A 19,539-nucleotide genomic window follows, 5' to 3' on the forward strand; every position below is an offset into this window, starting at 1 on the left:
AAGCCAACACTGAGGCCTGCAGCAGAGTTCCTGAAATACACAGAAACTAATGACTGAAGTGCAGGCAGCTGTGACTGCTTTGCAGGATCCACAGGAGAATGGGCGGAGTCACAGCAGACTGCACAGAAGCAAAAAAAACAGAAGGAAGTAACTGAAGCAGAAGACGACACGTCTGGCCAGCAGGCTCCGCCTACTTCTATTAAGGCATCTGTCACCGGCGACGTTAAAAATAACACACACTCTTTAAACTATTAAAGCTCTTCAGCCAATTACAGAATTAATATTATTTCTAGAATCCGTTGGAATTATTGCATAAACATCTGATAATTCAAAGAACATCAAGACTGGAACTAAAGTTTAGATGATAAAGGGTTAACTTGAGTCTCTTCACCCATATAAAGATTACGTTTGTCCATGCGGAGAGTCTGTTCTTTTCAAAGCCACAACTCAGACAGACTGCATGTCTCCACTCTGCAATGTTTATTCTAAAACAAAAGACGATCAAACAACAGGAGCAAAGGGTTTTGGTTCTTTGTCTCCTATTGGATTTGACAGTTTTTGTACATGTTTGTTTTAGAATTGTTTTCTAAATATTTCTGTTTTGTTGCACTGTGGCCAGCCTTTTAGTCGTACAGGTGTTGATGCACAGGTGGTTGCGTGTTGAGTCGGTAGCACAGGTCAGAATAGAGTTCTAGTCTAAGGTCAGTCGACCTTCAGTATTAATCTTTTGTTCAATTTTATTTTCTAAAAGCCAAAACAGTCACAACACCACACCCAGTTTGAGAACCCTTTAACTTTTATTTCCCTGGTCGTCTTTTGTCAATCCTGCATCTTTCTTATGTTGCCATTGAGGGAATACTGAAAGTGAGCATTTATGAGTAGTTTTGTTCTCAAACTGAACTGAACTCATGACACAACATGAACACAAAAGTCTCCAGTGTGAGATGTAGGGCAGCGCCTGCAGTGAATGAACTCACAGAGACTCGTCTTTACAGAACCCAGAGGAAAAAAGGGTATATTCAGACGGGAAAAGTCCGTTGGTCCGGATCGAGTCCTGGACCTTGTATTTTGTCTGTATTCAGACTGACCACATGACTAAAGATCTCTTCAGTCGTTGGCCAGGTTTTACAGGGCGGGGCAAAGGAACGAGAAAAGACCAATGGAAGTCCTACGCTTTGAGGTCCATGTCGGGATAGTTCACTGATTCAAACTTTAAATTTTGCTGATTAGTTACAACACTTTCACTGCTACTTTGGTCCGGTGGAGATGTACTTCCTGCTGATTCACACATTTCAGTAAAGTTTGCAGCAGCAGGAGGATTTCTCTGATTACCATTTTAAAGTATGAGTTGGCTGGTGACATAAAGAATAATGTAGATGAAGCAAGACACTGAAAGTTGAGGGTAGATTTGGAAATCGGTTTGTGTTCTTTGGAACTTATCCAAAAACCAGATCTTGTTTGGTGGTTTGAAGCTGAAACCACAGTGTGAAGGTTGCAGGGAGCTACTACAGCTACTCTTTTTGCCTGCAGGAGGCGCCACCTCATAACCGTTTTATAAGAGGATTTTTCAACATAATTGTCATTATAGTTCAAACAATTTAAAAATCAGTATCTTGTATCTCTGAACACTACTGTTGTTTAATTCAAACTGAAGCCGTTTTACTGAAACAACTTTATATTTTGATGTCTCCCGTGATGTTTCCATGTGGTGGTTTTGGTCCTGAGAAGTGACTGGAGTTGAAGTGACACTTCAATTTTAATCAGATTTTAAAAAAAGGGAACAGAAGCAGATGAAGTGCTGTCAGTTTTGCCACATTTATTCTTCCTTAAAACTTGAAAGATCAAAGCAGAGGAGGAGGTGAGGACGATGCTTCTCCACACGTTTCCAGATCAGAGAGAAACAATCCGGAGACACCAGAGGAAAAGAGCACAGGAAATGTGGATGTTTCCTTCTGGATGTGAGGTGTTCCTGACTTGTTCAGTCCTCTTTTCGACTACAAACGTGTCAGAGAGTCGGGAAAGGAAGACAACGCTTCAGTTTCAGGAAAATGTGGATTCTTAGCTTCAGTTTTGGCGATTGAAGACTTCAGCTGCCGACCAGTACATCCTTCCTGAGTTGAAGTTTTCATTTTTCCTGCTGCTCTCATACCTGAGGTCACGCGGCTCACCTCACCGTCAGCCCTGGATCCATTATCCCACTTTTCCTGAGCGACTTCTTCAGGTTTTAGGATTTTCCCAGTTCTGCTGAGATACCAGCTATGTTACGGTGCATTCTTCAGAGAGCCAACAACCTCAGACACTCCGACCCGCTGGCCAGTGTCACGTTTAGAGGTAAGATTTATGAAATAGTGAAACAAAGAGGATTTTTTTAAATCCAGGAAGTTGTGAGAGGAAATGTGATTCTGTTCATTTGTGAACATTTGTTCACCCCTGGCATAATTTGCCACTTTTGTTATCTTAAGACTCATTCTCAAGAATCTGTGTTTAATACTTGTGGTTTTAATTGAAAAATAAAAATGTTCAATTAATTTTAAAAAATGTAAACATTGACAGCCATGTTCATAAATAAGAATATTAGGGATTTAATTTATTTTTCAGGGGGAAAACATCTTATTTCTGAGGATATTGAGGATTTAAATATTTGCATTATGACCTAAAACAAACCAAAATCAACTTTACAGTTTATTTAAATGGCCTTTTATTCCTCCCCAAAATAATTTCCTTTTGGATTTTTTTTCTATTTCTGTATATGGTGATGGGATTATAGCTGTTTATGTGACAATAGAATTTCAAAACCAAGCATTTAAGTGATATCTTTCAACTTTTATGTGTTTCTCATGGTTTTTAAGCTAAGTTCTGGATTTTATTTTATTTTATCGTAATTTTTGGGGGGGTTATACCTCACAAAATACATGAATGGCAACATGTTTTTAAGGAACAAGCATAAATGTTAGATTTACAATACATTTTGTGTTGGGCTAACTTTTCCTGCAGTACCATGCTAGCTTGCTAGCTTGCGTCGTTCCTGTAGGATTTGTTAAAACACTGTTATAAAAAGTGCAGAGATGCATATAAGTTGGAACCTAAAGGCAATGTCTATGTAAATACATGTAAAAAACTAGAAAGGTTATTTTAATAACCCAAAAATAAATAAATAATGCTACTGTAGCAGTGCAGCACATGCTAAGCTAGCAGATTCTCAAAAAAAAGAGAAATAGGATTGTTGTCGTGACAGATGACAGTCAACTAACATTAAAAAGCGAAAAAAATTTGTAAAGCAAAAGAAAAAAAAAACACAAAATAAACTATAAAACAAGCACACAGAAGCACTAAAGAATAAAACGAGGAACCAAAGTGAGTTAGCTAGCTAAACACCAGAAGATGAAAGATACAAAAAATAAGGAAATACTACAAAAAATTAAATTTAACTTCCCATTAAAACATTACAACAGAACAATAATAATAATAATTTTAAAGTCATAAAGTTGGAGAAGATCTAGTCTTTCGTGGAGGAAGAAATGTTTGGAAGTGAAAGCTGCAGGGATGTCTTTGACTTCATCAGCGGGGATGCAGAGATCCCTCCGAGCCGCCCAGCAATGAATGAAACATTAACAAACCGTAAATCAAACAGAGGAGCTTCCAAACATTTATAAACTTACCAATAAACATTTGTTCGACTATATTTAGTTGTATGAGAAATTGGTCTGCTGCAGCAGATTGCTTTAATTTCGTCACACTTTTTTTTTTTTTTTTTTGAGGTCCTAATCTTGGAAATGTACACGTTTTTTCTTAATTTAATACTCCTGATATTTTGTTGTAAAACTCACTTTATTGTAATAATAATTCTTTTTTACTATAATCTGTTTAATAAACTGTTGTATTATATCATAATTTGAATTGAACCTAGTATATAGCAAAAGAAAATTTAGCAGTTTAGCTACTACTAAGGTGCTAATTGGCATTAGCTTAAGGCTAATCTGGGTACTGGTTCCAACTAACTTATTATTTATATATTTTTTAGCTTTTATAGATACATTTTTTGGCATAATTTTTACCATTTTACTGTTTTTTTTAACTCATTTTTAGTGTGTTTTCCAAGTATTCACATTTACCTCGAAAGTAAATGTCCCAACAACCTAAAAGACAATGTGTACTTGAAAAAACAGGCACAGCTGTTGAATAATATAGAAAAAATAATAATAATACTAAATAAATTAATTAAAAATATATATATACAACAACAAAAAGGGGGGGGGAGTGTAATAAATACAGGGTAGTTGTATTCGTTTAAGTTGAAGTACATATCTTAAGGTGTAAAAGTCTGTTTATGTAGATCTACAAATTGGTTCTATTTTTTTCCCTCTTTCATTGAACAGGTCACTTTTTGATTTTACTGTACTCTGACCTACATTGAATGTCCTAAAAGAGTTTCATTTTTTTAAAGAGATGTGTTTATAACTTTTTTGCATTTTTTTGTCAGCTCTCTATTTTTATTATTTATTTGACTTTTATACTATCATTATGAAAATTTTTTCTCCAGAATCATTTCAAATTTTTTGGAAAGTAAAACATTTTGCTGCCCGTCTTGCTTTTCTACAGAGGTGTTGTTTATTCCGATGTTTATTTTCTTTGACTCTCCTCAAGTCAGCGTGTTCCTTCTTAATGAGGTGAGCTGTGCTCTCAGCTTCCTGCTTTTGTCTGAACAGTTTCCTGGTGCCATCAGACATGCTTGTACGACCATCTTAACTCAGCTGGAACCTAAAATAGGTTCCATTGGGAAAGATTGATGGCTTAAAAATAATAAACTCAATATAACTGCTAAAGATATTAATATCACTTTTTATTTATTTATTTATAAATAATTATAGTGACTTTTGAGAAATTATGCAGATTTGTTTTTTGATGAAAATATTCTTTTTTCAAAGATCTTCTTTGCTTGTCAAATTCACAATAGATTTGGGTGAAAATATTTTCTTTAAAGACTCACTCAAATTAAAATGACTTTTTTATCATCTTTTTGAGGCATTTTTCTCATAATGTAGGACAGGTATAAAATAATTTATTATTAAAACTGGGTGTCAGAGTATTTCTTTGTTCAAACGGCGTTGGATCAAACTAGATGTTTGAAAATGTTCACAGGTACGACCAAAGTCTCACTTTCTCCGCTCCAGTTCTAAAACCTCCACTTACAGACAAATACAGGAGGGGAAAAAAGTAATTTACAAAGTCACTAAAATGTCACGTATATGTGAAAAGTAATTTTCATAATAGGTATACCTCAACTATGAGAGACAAAATGAGAAAGGAAATCCAGAAAATCACATGGTATAATTTTTTAATAATTTATTTGTAAATTTTTGTGGAAAATAAGTATTTGGTCAATAACAAAAGTATAACTCAACTTTGTTATATACTTTTTGTTGGAAATGACGGCAGTCAAACTGTTTCTGGTATTTTGGTCCATTCCTCCATCCCGATCTCCTCTAGAGTAGATCTGGATTTTCCCAATTAGTGGCTGACTAAATCATTTTTTCTTCACTGTGAATCCTCCTCTGAGCTGCCATACCCCCGATATTTTTTTTGCTAGGCTAATGTTAGCTTGACCTTTGGAGGTGCTTGTCGCTAGCAGGAGAGAGTGTAAACAAAGGCATGCTGGGAAATTAGCTACATTAACTTCTGCGCCAAAGGTGAAGTTTTAACATTGTCTTGTGGCTCTACAAAAAATACGTAGTAAAAAGGACACATGGTATTTGATTTTAGCAAAAAAACTCATAATCTTGAACAAAAAAACACTGGGAACCATTTACAATAAAAATTAATATAGAAGGATATTTTAAATTGACACAAACAATGTTCGAAAAGATGCTAAAAAATCTTTCAATGAAAAAAGGATTATAATTTTCTTAGGAAAACAGATACGAGGATCAATAATAGAAAGTATTGCTAAGATGGGGCTAATATAGCTAAATCTTTAGGAGTTATTGAGTAAATAAATAAAATCAAGATTGCTTAAGTCAATGAAACATCTCCGTACATTTGGATATATATTTTGCTGATGATTAAATCATTTTCTTGTTTAATTTTAAGTTTTTTTGCTTGTGTGGATTGGACGATTCCTAACCAAGTTGTTTTTATATGAAGTGTTGCTCTCTGTTAAAACCTGGAAGCAAAATAATCAACTGAACGCCTTATTTCAGGCCTGGACTAACAATAGCTGCTGGAAATAGGATCTTCTGTGACTAATGAAGGTTATATCAGAGAACTCTGGGTTCCTCTGAGGTTAAATAGCCCTGTTACCATTGCAGACACACAAACACACATACTGGAGGTCTAAAGTTAGGTTTCCCATACGTACTTCACAGTCCTGTCACCCACCATCCATTCTATTCTCAGCTCATGAAGCCAAAGCGCTGCCACTTCCCATATACCAGTCTGAGCTGCATTCACACACAAACACATCACCCCCCTGACCCATGTGTGGAAGGGTGGAGATGTTTTGGAGATATCCTCCAGGAACGGAGGTGCACTTACGTAGGTATTCCTGTGTGTGGATATTTGAAGTGTTTGTGGTTCAACGTTAATGATAAGTGCGTTGGGAAAAACAGGAAGCCGAACAACGTTTGTGTTGTTTGGAGAAACTGTAGGAGGGAAGGAATAAGGTGTAGATGTCTGCGTGTTAGGAGTGAATGCAGCAAAAACATTAACGATGGAGAACCCAAGCTAGCATAGTAGGACCAATAGTAACTGGGATAGGCTCCAGCAACCCTGAAATGGATGGATTGATGGTTAAAAAATAATAAAATTAGCAGGTTTTGACATGAACCGCTTGCTTGCTAATCTTGAAGTAGCAGTTGGAGATGGTACCTTGCATCTTTGTCAGAGTTACACAACTCTGTATTTTGTCAACATGCAGTCTGTACACCACAATGACATGCAGCTTTCAAGTATTATAGTAAAGCCTTAGTCACATGCACTTTTTCGAGGAGTTTCCTCATATTTTCAGTTGGTCGTGGCCCGTGGAGGGTCATAGACAAGAGCCACAGTTCCTTTGAGGCTTGTATGACCGCCTCAAGGGGTGTCATGAAAATAGAATGGACCATTGTCGTGTGTTTGGTAAGTGTGTCATGAAGCTCTGATCAGGATAATGTAAGTTAAGACTTATGGTGATGCTGTCTACTGATGCTTCTTGTCCTAGTACCTTACTGACTTCCGTATGTATTGGGTGTACAGGTGGTATATTAGTGGCCGTAGGACACCTGTAGGATGTCTACACTCTGACTGTCTAACGTGAGTGGGTTGAAAAGAGGAAAAATCTGTACGACACATCTGCATCTCACCTACTACACCCCTACTTACCCTTATGGATCGTATAGGTGTTTGCCAAGAACTGTCGCCCGCAGCATGCCCATAGAAAAAAGTATGCACAAACATTTTCACTTTACAGGTTCACTAAGCGGTCTACGACCTAGATATTTTGTGCGTCCTCTTTACAGGCTTGACTATTTTTCCCCCTTGCCAACCAGTAAAAGGCAGTTGTGACTAAAGTCTTTACACAAACTTCAATGACCTTAGTGGGTCTACTTGGTCACCACATTCTCATCCCCAACGATTGGTTAAGGACCCCACTTTTTGGTGTCCCCAACTTTTTTCAATGTGCTGACTGTTCCAATTAAATCAAGGTTCTGGGTGTTTTGTTTAACGCGGTACCGGATGCGGTACCTTTCATGGTTCAACCTGGTCCTTCCTCTTCCAACCACCAGAGGGAGCACTCACCTGAATTCTAACCACTTCCATCTGCCTTCCTTCAAGACTCTGTTTTCTCATCACCTCCTCAGTATTTAGTCTGGCATTCAACTTCATTGCGAAGTCTTGTTTGTCTTGCATACACTCTGAGCATTCATTCCAATGCGTGTCTCTTCATGTTCTGACTCCTGCCTGCCTCCTTGACCTCAGCCTGTTTTTTGACTACGCCTTGCCTTGAAACTCATCAAACTTTATTCTCCTATCAACCTCAGCAGACCAAAATCAGTTCGTAATTGGATCAATTCCTCCCTTTGACGGAAAGCGAAACAGAAAATGAGCGACCACCGTTTGCGGTCCGACAGCTCGAACAGCCGCATGTTTATTCAGTTTATCCTCATGTCTCACTTTCCACTTCTTATCTCAGTTGCCTGCTAACAGGAAATGTTCACAGCTCAGAAGAGCTCAGAACTTTATGTTACAGGAAGCCACTGAAAGATAATAACAGTCGCGCCCAAAATCCATACTGTGGGCGATTGTCATCACGGTCGACAAGATTGTATGTCCTTTTCCAGCTTCTGTGGGCCTTTTTTCTTACAGTTTCAGATCCTGGTAGTCCTTATGAAAATGGTTTACTGTTCTTTCTAAGGTTCAAATCAGCTAAATTCAGTCTGATGGCAAAAATGTATAATAAAAAAAAATTGAAACAATCGTACAGACTACAAGAACTTAATAAATATCTCCTTTAAATGTTTACATAATTACATAATTTACATTACATAATGTAATAGTGAAACCAGTACCTGCGTACTTGTGTAATACTGAAACCAGGTCGATCAGTTGATAACATTATTGTTATTTTTCTGCTTTAGGGTCAAAGAAAAAGACAAGGATAATCAAAAATAACCCTAATCCTGTTTGGAATGAGGTGAGTTCTTCCAATAATCATTGTGTTTTGTTTATGTATGTGGGGAAATTGTACCATAAAAAGTCATTCGCTCCAAAAAAAAGCAAAACAATATTATGATTTGTAATTTCCTTTAAGACTCATGGACACACCAGTGGTTCAGGTCTAGAACCCTGTGGAACGCCACAAACATAAAATGTTTGTGTTTAAAGAAACAGACAAACATGATTTAAACAATATTCATCCTAATAGAACATTTAACACTTTTCACAAAGGTTTTCATGTTAACCCGTGAAAATGAGCTCTGAGTACTTATTTTCACAGCTGTGTAGAAACTAGAGAAGTGTCACAAAATTGCATTTCGATCGGTTGTAGTTCCACAGAGAATTTACAGCTTTTCTGAGGCTGTTTTGAATTTTCTGCTCACCTGTGAATTTTCTGTGTCAGGGCTTTGAATGGGATCTCAAAGGAGTTCCTCTGGATTTTGGAGCTGAGATCCATTGTGTTGTCAAAGATCATGAGAAGATGGGACGGAACAGGTAAACAAGAAAGCATATGTATATACCTGTGCTGTTTCACCTTCACTTACTGTGTCATTCTTTTCTATTCAATTCAGTTCAGTCCAATTTAGGTTTATTTAATTAAATTCAAATTAAATTTGCTTGAATTAGTTCAGTTCAATTTGTTTTAAATCACTTGGATTTGATTCAATTTCTTTGGGTTCAGTTCTTAAGTCATTTGAAATATCCCGTTCTTTGCTAATTTAAAACATTTTACAATTTTTTGAAAAACTATGGAGTTTATTTGGACATAAAAGTGTTTTTGTGAAGCTGTGAGGCAGCTATTTTTTTGCAGTTAAGAGCAAAAGATTTGAATTTTTTACCTGCTAATTTACAGTTTGTATGGTTTTCTGTATTTGTACATTTGATTTTCACTCAAAATGTAAAACTAAAAACTTTCAAGAATATTCTAAAACAGTTCTAGATATCTTAAGTTTCTGTCATTCTATATTTTGGTAAATAAAGAACCTCCCACAGTTCTCCACCAGTTATGTGAGCTGTTATCAGACCAAGTGCGTAGACATTCATAGGAATAATTCCTCGCGGAACAGGAACTCTGATAAGGGCCGCGCCATTGTCAGGTTTGGACACATTGAACAAACCGGACTGAACCCAGGTCGGCGCTGTGGAACGCCGCCCCTTTTCCTCAGTTATTTTTGGAATGTTTCACTCCATCAAACTGTCAAAAACGCCGCAGCGCTCCAAGGGAGGAAGGGGCGGCGTGACAGGATCAGGTCATCCTCTCATTGTGGTTCTATTTCATCAGTGTTTCCACCCGTTCTCCAGCAGATGTGCAGACTGATTAAACCCTCCATTTATCATCAGCTGCTCCCGGTACCACCAGACAGAACCAGACCAGAGCGCTACTTAACCTTACATGTTGTCCAACAAGCCTGGTCCAAAGGCGGGAACTTCATGTATTTCCGTGAAAGCTCATTCATCTGGGATAGCAGAACCAGTTATTAAGAGTTCATCAGGACTCGTTTTTTAAGTTCCTTCTTAAAGAAAGTGGTAGATGCACCTAATAAACAAACACAAATCTCAAAATGTTTTGATAAAGAACAATACATGGTAACATTCTGACAAAAAAGTAAAAAAAATGTAGTTATTAAAGGAGGAGATTTGGTAGAGAAGGATGGATGTTATCTCTTAAGCTCCGCCTCTTCTCCTCCCACATTCTGCTGTCATTGCAGTCTGATTCGTTCAAGGGGAATCCAAAGGTCCGATTCCTTCCTTCTCTGGTGCTGGTTTCCCATATTTCGTAATTGATCTGCTTGATTGTAATCGACCGTTGACCAGATCACGATGGTCATAGATATACAAACTGGAGAACACAAGGAAGGTCCAGTGACACCAACTTTCTTTACATTTATCCAGAGTCTGCTTTGGTTTCAAGACTTTAAGACACATTTTTAGCAGACAACATGGTACAGAAATTGACCCTCATCTCAACGGTTCGTACTGGGGAAGAGAAAAACTTCGTAAAGTAAATCCACTGAGACATTTGCTTCTCTTGTTGGTGCAGGTTTTTGGGAGAGTGTCGGCTAAACCTCAGAGATGTCCTCAATTCTCCAAACTTGGCTGCTTCCTTCACGGTTTCCCTGTTGGACACCAAGAAGAACAACACAGGGGTGAGCTCTGTGTGAGCTCTGTCACACTGCACTTCAAACCAATAATGATGAAATCACATGTTCTGTTCACTGTTTCAATCAATAGATGTTGCTAATTCCCCTAAAGATGATCACTTATGTGTTTTAAGCCAAAAGTTCCAAAATAAAAACTCTCAGAAGTGTTTGGATGTCAATGAATTGACTTTGATTTTTGTGGCCTGAGGACAGATGAGGAAACCGTACATTTATGTGTAGCTACCTAGGTATTAATTCACAGCTCTAGTTGCCTACTGGCAGACACATACCCAGCCTTAAGTCACGACAGTTTTCCCTTAAAAAAGCCAGTTTGGACAGCTTCAAATGACCCTACGATTAGAGCAATAGGGAGAAGCCAAAGGGGTAGGGGATGAATTTTGGTGAGCAGGCACGATGGGAACCTTCCGTATTCCAATAAAATGTCTACCGCTCTACTTTGCATTGTTGTTGCCTGTTTTGGTGACTTGTGTCTGGCTGAGTATCATCAGCAAAACAGTAAAAATCACTGCTCTGTCAATGACTCAAATCAATAGTGTAACTTTATTTAAAAAAATAAGGGTAAAATAGAAAAGTATGAGACCGAGCACAGAGCCCTGGGGTACACCGGAGTCTGGAATAGGTTCATTTACATCATCAAACTAAAATGTTTCAAATAAATTTGACTGAATCAACCTAATACAACAATGTCCATAATCTAATGTCAGTTGTACATTATACACATATGTGTCAAATGCTAATAACTAGCAGGATAAGTACAGAAAGATTCAGAATATTACATTTTAAACGAAAAAATAAACTTGCCTAAATCCTCTTTTGTTTTCCTTGTGATGACATTTCATTCGTTGCTGTTGTAATCGTCCAAAAGTACCCTTATAAGACACATTTTTCTTCTTTTTGGGTTCTATCTCACTGTAATCTCTGTCTCCACCAGGCCACTCTGACCCTGCAGGTTTCCTACATCCCTCCTCCAGGAGCAGCTCCGATCTATCAACCCCCTAACCAGCCAGAACCGCAGCTTCACAACAACCCCAACCAGGAGATGGACACTGTCACCAGTAAGTTCAATCATCAGAGTTCAAATCAATGCGGTTGAATGCCAAACTTTAAATCCGGGTCAATCTGAGCAGTGATATCCCTGGATACTTTGGGGGAGGAGGACACAGAGAGCATGATCATGGTGGACCCCCCGGAGGATCAGGGAGGAGACGACGGGCGCTCCATGGTGATCGTTGGTCCTCAGGTCCCTGCTGACCAGGAGTCCCCCACCACCCAGACACCGAAGCGCTCGCCTCAATCCTACAACACCCATGGAGGGCTGAAAAAGAGGAAGAGAGGAGCCGGGGGGCAATCCAAACAGCTGCCCAACAAAAACCAGGACTTACAGGTGTGACTTCTCATATTTCCATCAAATTCCCTTAAAGTTTGTCCCATAAACTCTATTCGATCCCCAATGAAAACCACTACCGTTTATGCAGTTGTCTTGGCTTCATCCTCCCCAGGTTCGCGTGCGTGTCATTGAGGCGCGGCAGTTGCCGGGCATCAACATCAAGCCTGTCGTCAAGGTAGCAGTAGCCGGACAAACCAAGAGGACCCGCATCAGAAAAGGCAACAACCCGGTCTTTGATGAGGTACGTTTTTGTTTGTTCATATGTATTTGTGTTGTTGTCTCTTCTTGATCTTCCCTTTGCTGTTGTTCCTCAGACTTTTTTCATGAACTTCTTTGAGACGCCGTCAGAATTGTTTGATGAACCAATTTTTATCACGGTGAGTTCAACTTTAGATTCTTCTTTTAGGAGGGTAAACCAAGGATGCCCAATCCTGATGCTCAAGATCTACCACCCTGGTAGTTCTCAAGCTTTCTCCACACTTCTTGCTCTTGATCAAGTATCTTCATTCAATCAGGATGCAGAAACACCTGGTTTAGCTACTCAGAACCAAGCAGGATAGTGTGGGAGGTCTTGAGGACCAGGATTGGAAGGCCATGCTGACAACTATCTGTAGTGTCTGCCTAAACTTATTGAGACTTTCGTTCTTCCTCCTTTGTGCAACAGGTGTGCGATTCTCGCTCACTAAGGACTGATGCTGTAATTGGTGAATTCAAGGTACCTTTGATGCTGTAACTTTAGCTAAAATAGATTTCAAGATGTTGTACAAAAGCTAAAGTCCCTCATTTGTCGTCTGCAGGTGGATGTGGGAACCGTTTACAACGAGCACAGTGAGAGTTTTTCCATAAGGTAGTCTCTCTCCTTCAATGAACTCTCTTAGATCCTTGTCTGCCTCTGCCCACAGGACACTGTTTCTTGAGGAAATGGCTGTTGCTGTCTGACTCCGACGACCTCTCTTCTGGGGTCAAAGGTTACCTGAAGGTCAGCCTGTTTGTCTTAGCGGCTGGAGATGAGCCACCGGTGAGTGTTACTGATACACGGCAACAAAAAGCACAAGTTTAGCACTTGTCCTGCTGCTATTCTGGGAAACTCTCTAACAACTGAAACAACAAAGTCATTGAAATACATGCTAGCTTTGAGCCTAACTATGACCAGTGCAAAGGCAGACACTTTCACACAAATCCTTTATAATGGGAAGCTAGTGCTAATGGAAAATGCCAACAGAAAAGAATCCAATTTCCTATCTAATAACTTAATTGTTTGGGACTTTTTATGCTATGGAATACATTTTTTGTGCCTTCTTCTGAGGAATAAGCTCATGCCCAAGAATGTTTTGGAATTTGTTTTTCGAAAACCATATTAAGTGTATGTTAGCTAGCATGTTTGCTAGTAACATGCTAATTTGACCGCAAACAACTGCAATTAATGGAAAATTCCTCAATGGATTTTAAAACATCATTAGGAACTTTGATGTGCTAATAACGTCAGTATGTAGGGTAGTGCAGATGCAGACACTTTTGCACTAATCTTTTTTAGCCGGATGCTAACTCTTATAGCATATGCTAGCACAAAATAATCCCCTTTCCTATTTAATAATTAAATTGTTTGGGACTTTTTATGCTATGTGATACACTTTTTGGCTCTTTCTCAGAGGAATGAACTCAGTAGCCTATAAATATTTTGGAATTTCTTTTTCGACAAGCATTTTAATTGTATGTTAGCTAGCATGTTAGCTAGTCAACATGCTAATTTGAGAGCAAACAACTGCAATTGATGGGAAATTCTTCAAAGGATTAAAAAAAATGATCATTAAGAGCTCTGATTTACTTTCCAGCCTGATAAAAGTAGGGAGAGGCAGACACTTGTACAAATCTTTTTTAGCAGGACGCTAACGCTCATAGCATATGCTAACAAAAAATAATCCCCTTTCCTATTTAATAACTAAATTGTTTGGGTCTTTTTATGCTATGTAATACACTTCTTGTTCTTCACCTGAGGAATGATCTCAGTAACCTTTGAAAATGTTAGAATTTGTTTTACAACAAGCTTTTTAAGTGTTTGTCTGTTAGCTTGTCAACGTGCTAATTTGAGGGCAAACAACTGCAACTGATGGGAAATTCTTCAACGGATTTTTAAAAAATTATCATTAAGAGCTCTGATTTGCTTTCCAGCCTGATAAACATTAGTGCAGAGGCAGATACTTTTGCACACATCTTTTTTTAGCAGGACGCTAACACTCTTGGCATATGCTAACAAAAGAGAATCACCTTTCCTATTTAATAATTAAATTGTTTGGGACTTTTTATGCACTGTAATACACTTTTTGGTCTTCCTCTGAGGAATAAACTCAGTAGCCTGTGAATATTTTGGAATTTGTTTTTCAACACGGTTTTAAAGGGATGGTGTATGTTAGCTAGCATGTTAGCTTGTCAGCATGCACATTTTAGCGCAAACAACTGCAATTGATGGAAAATTCTTCTACAGATTTTGAAAATGTTATCATTTAGAGCTCTGATTTGCCTTCCAGGCTGATAAACGTGAGTGCGTGGAGGAAAAGGAGGACATAGAGGGGAACCTGCTCCGGCCGGCCGGTCTTTCCCTGAGAGGAGCCGTGTTCACAGTGAGGATTTTCAGAGCTGAAGACCTACCACAAAGTGAGAGTCGAATGTGTTTTTAGACAGCCTTTTTCAGAACTGAAAATGAAGATAATTTTGAGGTTTGTGCAGTGGACGACGCGATTATGGACGGAATGAGGCAGATCCTTGGGTTTGATAGCAACAGAAAGAACCTTGTTGACCCAATGGTGGAACTCCACTTTGCTGGCAAAACGGTTTGTGTTACCTTTAGAAAATGTACCAAAAAGTTAGCTATTTATGCTAAGAGTTAGAAATGTAGTATGCAACCCAAAAATTCTAACAGTTGTCTATAAATGTGTTTCAGGTCTGTACTAAAATCCTGGAGAAAAATGCCAATCCACAGTGGAACCAGAGCCTGACCATCCCGATAAGAGTGAGGGACACCGTTTGTTCCACCAACAACAACATTTACCTGTTATTATTATTATTATTATAAAAAATGATGTTCTCTCTTTCTTTTTATTCCAGTTTCCCTCTATGTGTGAGAAGATGAGAATCAGAATTGTCGACTGGTGAATCCTAACACATACAATATGTTCTTTTCTTTATTAAAATCAGCTACATCTATTAATTGCATACAGTCCTTATTATCTGTCTTTGCTAAAAGTTAAAAGCATGTTAAAGGGTCAAAATTGTGTTTGGAATAGTTCATTTTAGCTTTTTTTTAATGGATTGGCATTAAAACATTAATTAAATATTTGGGATTTTCCTCTTTTTTTAACAAGGGATAGAGCCAGTCACAACGATGTCATTGGCACATCCCACCTTTGTATGTCAAAGATTTCTGCACCCGGAGGAGAAATCGATGGTAAGTATAAAACTGGACTGGACTTGACTGATTCAGACCAACGTGGGCACGACTCCACCCAAGTGTTTGACCCAGTTCTAGATTGGTTGGAGCTTTTGTCTTTAACTTTGTTTCTTCAGAGCAAATAATGTTTGAGTTTTCTTTAGAAATCCCTTTAGGACTTTCTGTCGATAACCAAACTGATTACTGAACGAGACGAAAACCAGATTTAGGGATTCTACGGGTCTGAACCTTTTGTAAATTGGTTCATTGTGCAATTCATACCAATTCAGTGGGGTTATGGTAGAAAAGGTTCACATTTGTCCAGAATTAGAATCTCTGCAACAACACTTTAGTGGTCATGTCTTTGTTTGCGGTGTGGATTTTGTGTCTTTGTGTTCTTTGATTAGTGGATCTTACTCATTTTGTGCTGTGATTGGTGGATCTTGTGTAATTGTGTGCTGTGTCTTCCAGATCTTGTGTCTTTGTGTTCTTTGATTGGTGAATCTTGTGCCTTTGTGTTCTATGATTGATGGATCGTGTGTACATGTGTGCTGTGATTGGCGGGTCTTGTTATTGTGTGCTGTGATTGGTGGATCTTGTGCAATTGTGTGCTGTGTCTTCCAGATTTTGTGTCTTTGTGTTCTTTGATTGGTGAATCTTGTGCCTTTGTGTTCTATGATTGGTGGATGTTGTGTAACTGTGTGCTGTGATTGGTGGATCTTGTGTTATTGTGTGCAGTGATTGGTGGATCTTGTGTCTTTCGGTTTATGGTTGGTGAATTTTGTGTTTTTGTGTGTTGGGATTAGTAAATGTATTTTTGTGTTCTATGAGTGATGGACCTTGTGTAACTGTGTGCTGTGATTGGTGGATCTTGTGTAACTGTGAGCTGTGATTGGTAGATCTTGTGCCTTTGTGTTCCATAATTGGTGGACCTTCTGTTATTGTGTTTATGGTTGATGAATCTTGTGTTTTTGTGTTTTGGGATTAGTAAACGTATTTTTGTGTTCTGTGATTGGTGGATTTTGTGTTTTGTATTTGGTGGATGTTGTGTTTTGTGATTGGTGATTCTTGTGTCCCCCGCCTTCGCCCTTCAGTAGCCGGGATAGGCTCCGGCGCCCCCGCGACCCCGAAAGGGAAGAAGCGGTTAAGAAGATGGATGGATGGATGGATGATTCTTGTGTCTTTGTATGCTTTGATTGGTGGATCTTGTGTAATTGTGTGCTGTGATTGGTGGATCTTGTGTTATTGTGTTTATGGTTGATGAATCTTGTGTTTTTGTGTGTTGGGATTAGTAAACGTATTTTCGTATTCTGTGATTGGTGAATTTTGTGTTTTGTAGTTGGTGGATGTTGTGTTCTGTGATTGGAGGATCTTGTGTTTTATAGTTGGTGGATCTTGTGTCTTTGTATGCTTTGATTGGTGGATGTTGCATGTTTATTGTTCCAGTGAGACAGCAGTGAGGTCACCGTATGAGTTCACTATGATGACTCCCACATGTTAAAATAATTATTCTTTAACAGTCTTTGATCCTTTCTGTTGTGAAGTGACCTTTTCTTTCCACACAGCAACAAAACAATAGATACTAAAAGTTGGAATGTAGCTGCCGCTGTTGAAAAGAACAAGCTAACGGCTGAAATAGAAAGCAGATAGTTCTATCTGATAGTTTTATTTATTAGCTAATAACGTTTGAATCTATGTTTAAGTTAACTACACAAGTTTTGTTGTTTTAGATCTGTGTAGATTTAATGAAGATGTCCTGCATATGTTATTTTTGTTTGTTTTCCAGATACTAACTAATGCTTCCTGTCTTTTGAGCATCCTGTCTTTACCCACAATGCATGAGTTTTCTGATATCACTTTTCTTGCATTTGCCAGCTTGCTGTCCTCATAGTCTTAACCAAATCAAATGTTGTAACTGTCCAGCTCTGGTAGCATCTATTCATGAGCATGTGGATTCAGGAAAAGGACAAATACGATATACAGATGTCTTATCGTCAATCTCAAGAAAACAAGGAAACATCTTCTTCCTTGAAACGTTTCGCCGCTCAACCATGTGGCATCATCAGTTTTGGACTCAAATGAGCGCCGAAATGTTTCAAATACGATCTTAAGTCCAGATGCTATGGCTCTACTTCAAGACGAAACCTGGATGAATGAAAACTTTCACGACACTTGAGACGCTTTGGATTAGTTTGGTTCCAAAGTGACTTTGAAATCTTTAGGTTTTTGTTTTAAAAGTTAAATCAGTTTAATTCCATCTGTAACAGTAGATTCAGATGTTGGATCCTTCTAATGTCCTTTTACTAACCAGCTGAATGGTGTTGCGTTCAAGTGTTCTGCTGGACTTGCCGTTGCTGTGCTTTTGACTGAGTTTGTGCCACCCTAAATAAAAAAAAAACTCTTGTTTTCTTACATTTTTTAACAAACATTTACTTAACGATCCTCCCTCTCTATCATCCAGATGACTTGACTCCTCGGACAGTCCACTCTGGCAGTATGTCCACCTTTTTCTCTGCAACATTTTTTTTTTCAAATCAATCCATTTTAACTCTACTCTACTTTAATCATGATGCACAATTTTGGAATAAAACAAATCTTTATTTTAGTTCGTATTGCTAGCGTCACGACGTTTAAGCTAACCGTTTTTCCTGTCGTTCCAGTTGACGACAGCCTCGGTTTCCTGCCGACGTTCGGTCCGTGTTTCGTCAACCTGTACGGAAGCCCGAGAGAGTTCACCACCTTCCACGACCCACACGAGGCTCTAAACCTCGGAAAAGTAACCTCAACTTTGAATTTTTTTACTGTCCATTTGGTGAACTCTGGTCATCGTGATAGACATCTGAAATAATATGACCTCCAATCATTTGGGGTTTGAGTTCAGAACCCATCTGATCTGTTTTGGTGACTTTGTTACGGAAGTTACTATCTCAAGAAAACAAATTCAAAATGTTTTTTGAGAATAACGACATAATATCTCTTGTTTTGAGATAAAGGACTTGACTTTATTTGGAGATCAGTAGAAAAACAGTTTGTTGGATGTTAAATGAAACGACAACCACAAGATCATCACTAAGCGCTGAATTTATTATGTTAACTTTCTGGCAGCTGGTTTTAGAAAAGGGTTGAGTTCTGGCCCCTTACTGACCCTTGTGTTTACTATGACTTGGTCCTAGCAGCATACCCATAGATAAAAATTTGCATACATATTTAGTCAAAGATGACAGCTTTGCTTCTTTCCACTCCAAATGTCAAGAAAAAAATTTTTTTTTTAGTTCTACAAGATAACTTACACTTCCAGAGTCTTTTAAAAAATGTACTATAGCAAATGTATCCCTAATCTATCACCTTTTTGATTATTTTAAAAATATTTATTTTGATACTTTAAATGAAAATTGAAAATATATAAAAACACTGGTAGTGATTTCCCTTTTGATGTATGTCTAAAGGGAGAGGGCGTGGCCTACCGGGGGAGAGTTTTAGTGGAGCTGACCACAAAGCTGCTGGAAAAGCCGGAGCACAGAACCGAGGACATCCCCTCAGATGATCTGCTTGTGGTGGAGGTGAGAGAAAAGACAGCGATGTTCACCTGAAGGCAGCACGGACCGAGCATCTTTCAATCTTTCGTCTCACAGAAGTTTCTGAGGAAGAGGAAGTTCTCGCTCTTCGTAGCCTTTTACTCGGCCACGCTTCTTCAGGATGTCGACGACGCCATCCAGTTTGAGGTCAGCATCGGTAACTATGGCAACAAGTTTGACTACAGCTGCCTTCCTCTGGCCTCCACCACGCAGTTCAGTCGGGCTGTTTTTGATGGTAAGTTACTTCTCAAATCAATTTACCAAACAGATAAATTGATTTTATTATTAGATTCACCTGAA

The 19,539-nt window shown here is 38.5% G+C and overlaps 1 protein-coding gene and 1 long non-coding RNA gene across 5 annotated transcripts in view; one reads left to right on the forward strand and one right to left on the reverse strand.

Moving 5' to 3' along the window:
• dysf (dysferlin, limb girdle muscular dystrophy 2B (autosomal recessive)) overlaps positions 1-19,539 on the forward strand; it is an 84,118-nt gene that overhangs the window by 1,071 nt on the left and 63,508 nt on the right. For 3 of the 4 annotated variants that reach the window (XM_036216572.1, XM_036216574.1, XM_036216573.1), the window contains exons 2-20: positions 8,613-8,668; positions 9,095-9,186; positions 10,733-10,838; positions 11,785-11,908; positions 11,981-12,237; positions 12,353-12,481; positions 12,555-12,617; positions 12,905-12,955; positions 13,038-13,068; positions 13,143-13,258; positions 14,766-14,892; positions 14,965-15,068; positions 15,179-15,247; positions 15,343-15,386; positions 15,600-15,682; positions 18,126-18,158; positions 18,325-18,440; positions 19,111-19,224; positions 19,297-19,474. In XM_036216572.1, coding sequence (XP_036072465.1) covers positions 8,613-8,668; positions 9,095-9,186; positions 10,733-10,838; positions 11,785-11,908; positions 11,981-12,237; positions 12,353-12,481; positions 12,555-12,617; positions 12,905-12,955; positions 13,038-13,068; positions 13,143-13,258; positions 14,766-14,892; positions 14,965-15,068; positions 15,179-15,247; positions 15,343-15,386; positions 15,600-15,682; positions 18,126-18,158; positions 18,325-18,440; positions 19,111-19,224; positions 19,297-19,474 — 1,893 coding nt within the window. Of the gene's footprint in view, positions 1-2,020; positions 2,332-8,612; positions 8,669-9,094; positions 9,187-10,732; positions 10,839-11,784; positions 11,909-11,980; positions 12,238-12,352; positions 12,482-12,554; positions 12,618-12,904; positions 12,956-13,037; positions 13,069-13,142; positions 13,259-14,765; positions 14,893-14,964; positions 15,069-15,178; positions 15,248-15,342; positions 15,387-15,599; positions 15,683-18,125; positions 18,159-18,324; positions 18,441-19,110; positions 19,225-19,296; positions 19,475-19,539 lie in introns of those variants that run through there. The other variant, XM_036216575.1, reaches the window with a different exon arrangement.
• Positions 10,671-19,371, reverse strand: LOC112155837. The gene is made up of 3 exons (XR_002920855.2): positions 19,295-19,371; positions 19,129-19,209; positions 10,671-10,808 (listed from the first exon to the last, which is right to left on the reverse strand). It is a non-coding gene; the product is annotated as an uncharacterized LOC112155837 (long non-coding RNA).

This window comes from Oryzias melastigma, linkage group LG18, assembly GCF_002922805.2.
Source record: "Oryzias melastigma strain HK-1 linkage group LG18, ASM292280v2, whole genome shotgun sequence".
In the NCBI taxonomy this organism is placed as follows: Eukaryota; Metazoa; Chordata; class Actinopteri; order Beloniformes; family Adrianichthyidae; genus Oryzias; species Oryzias melastigma.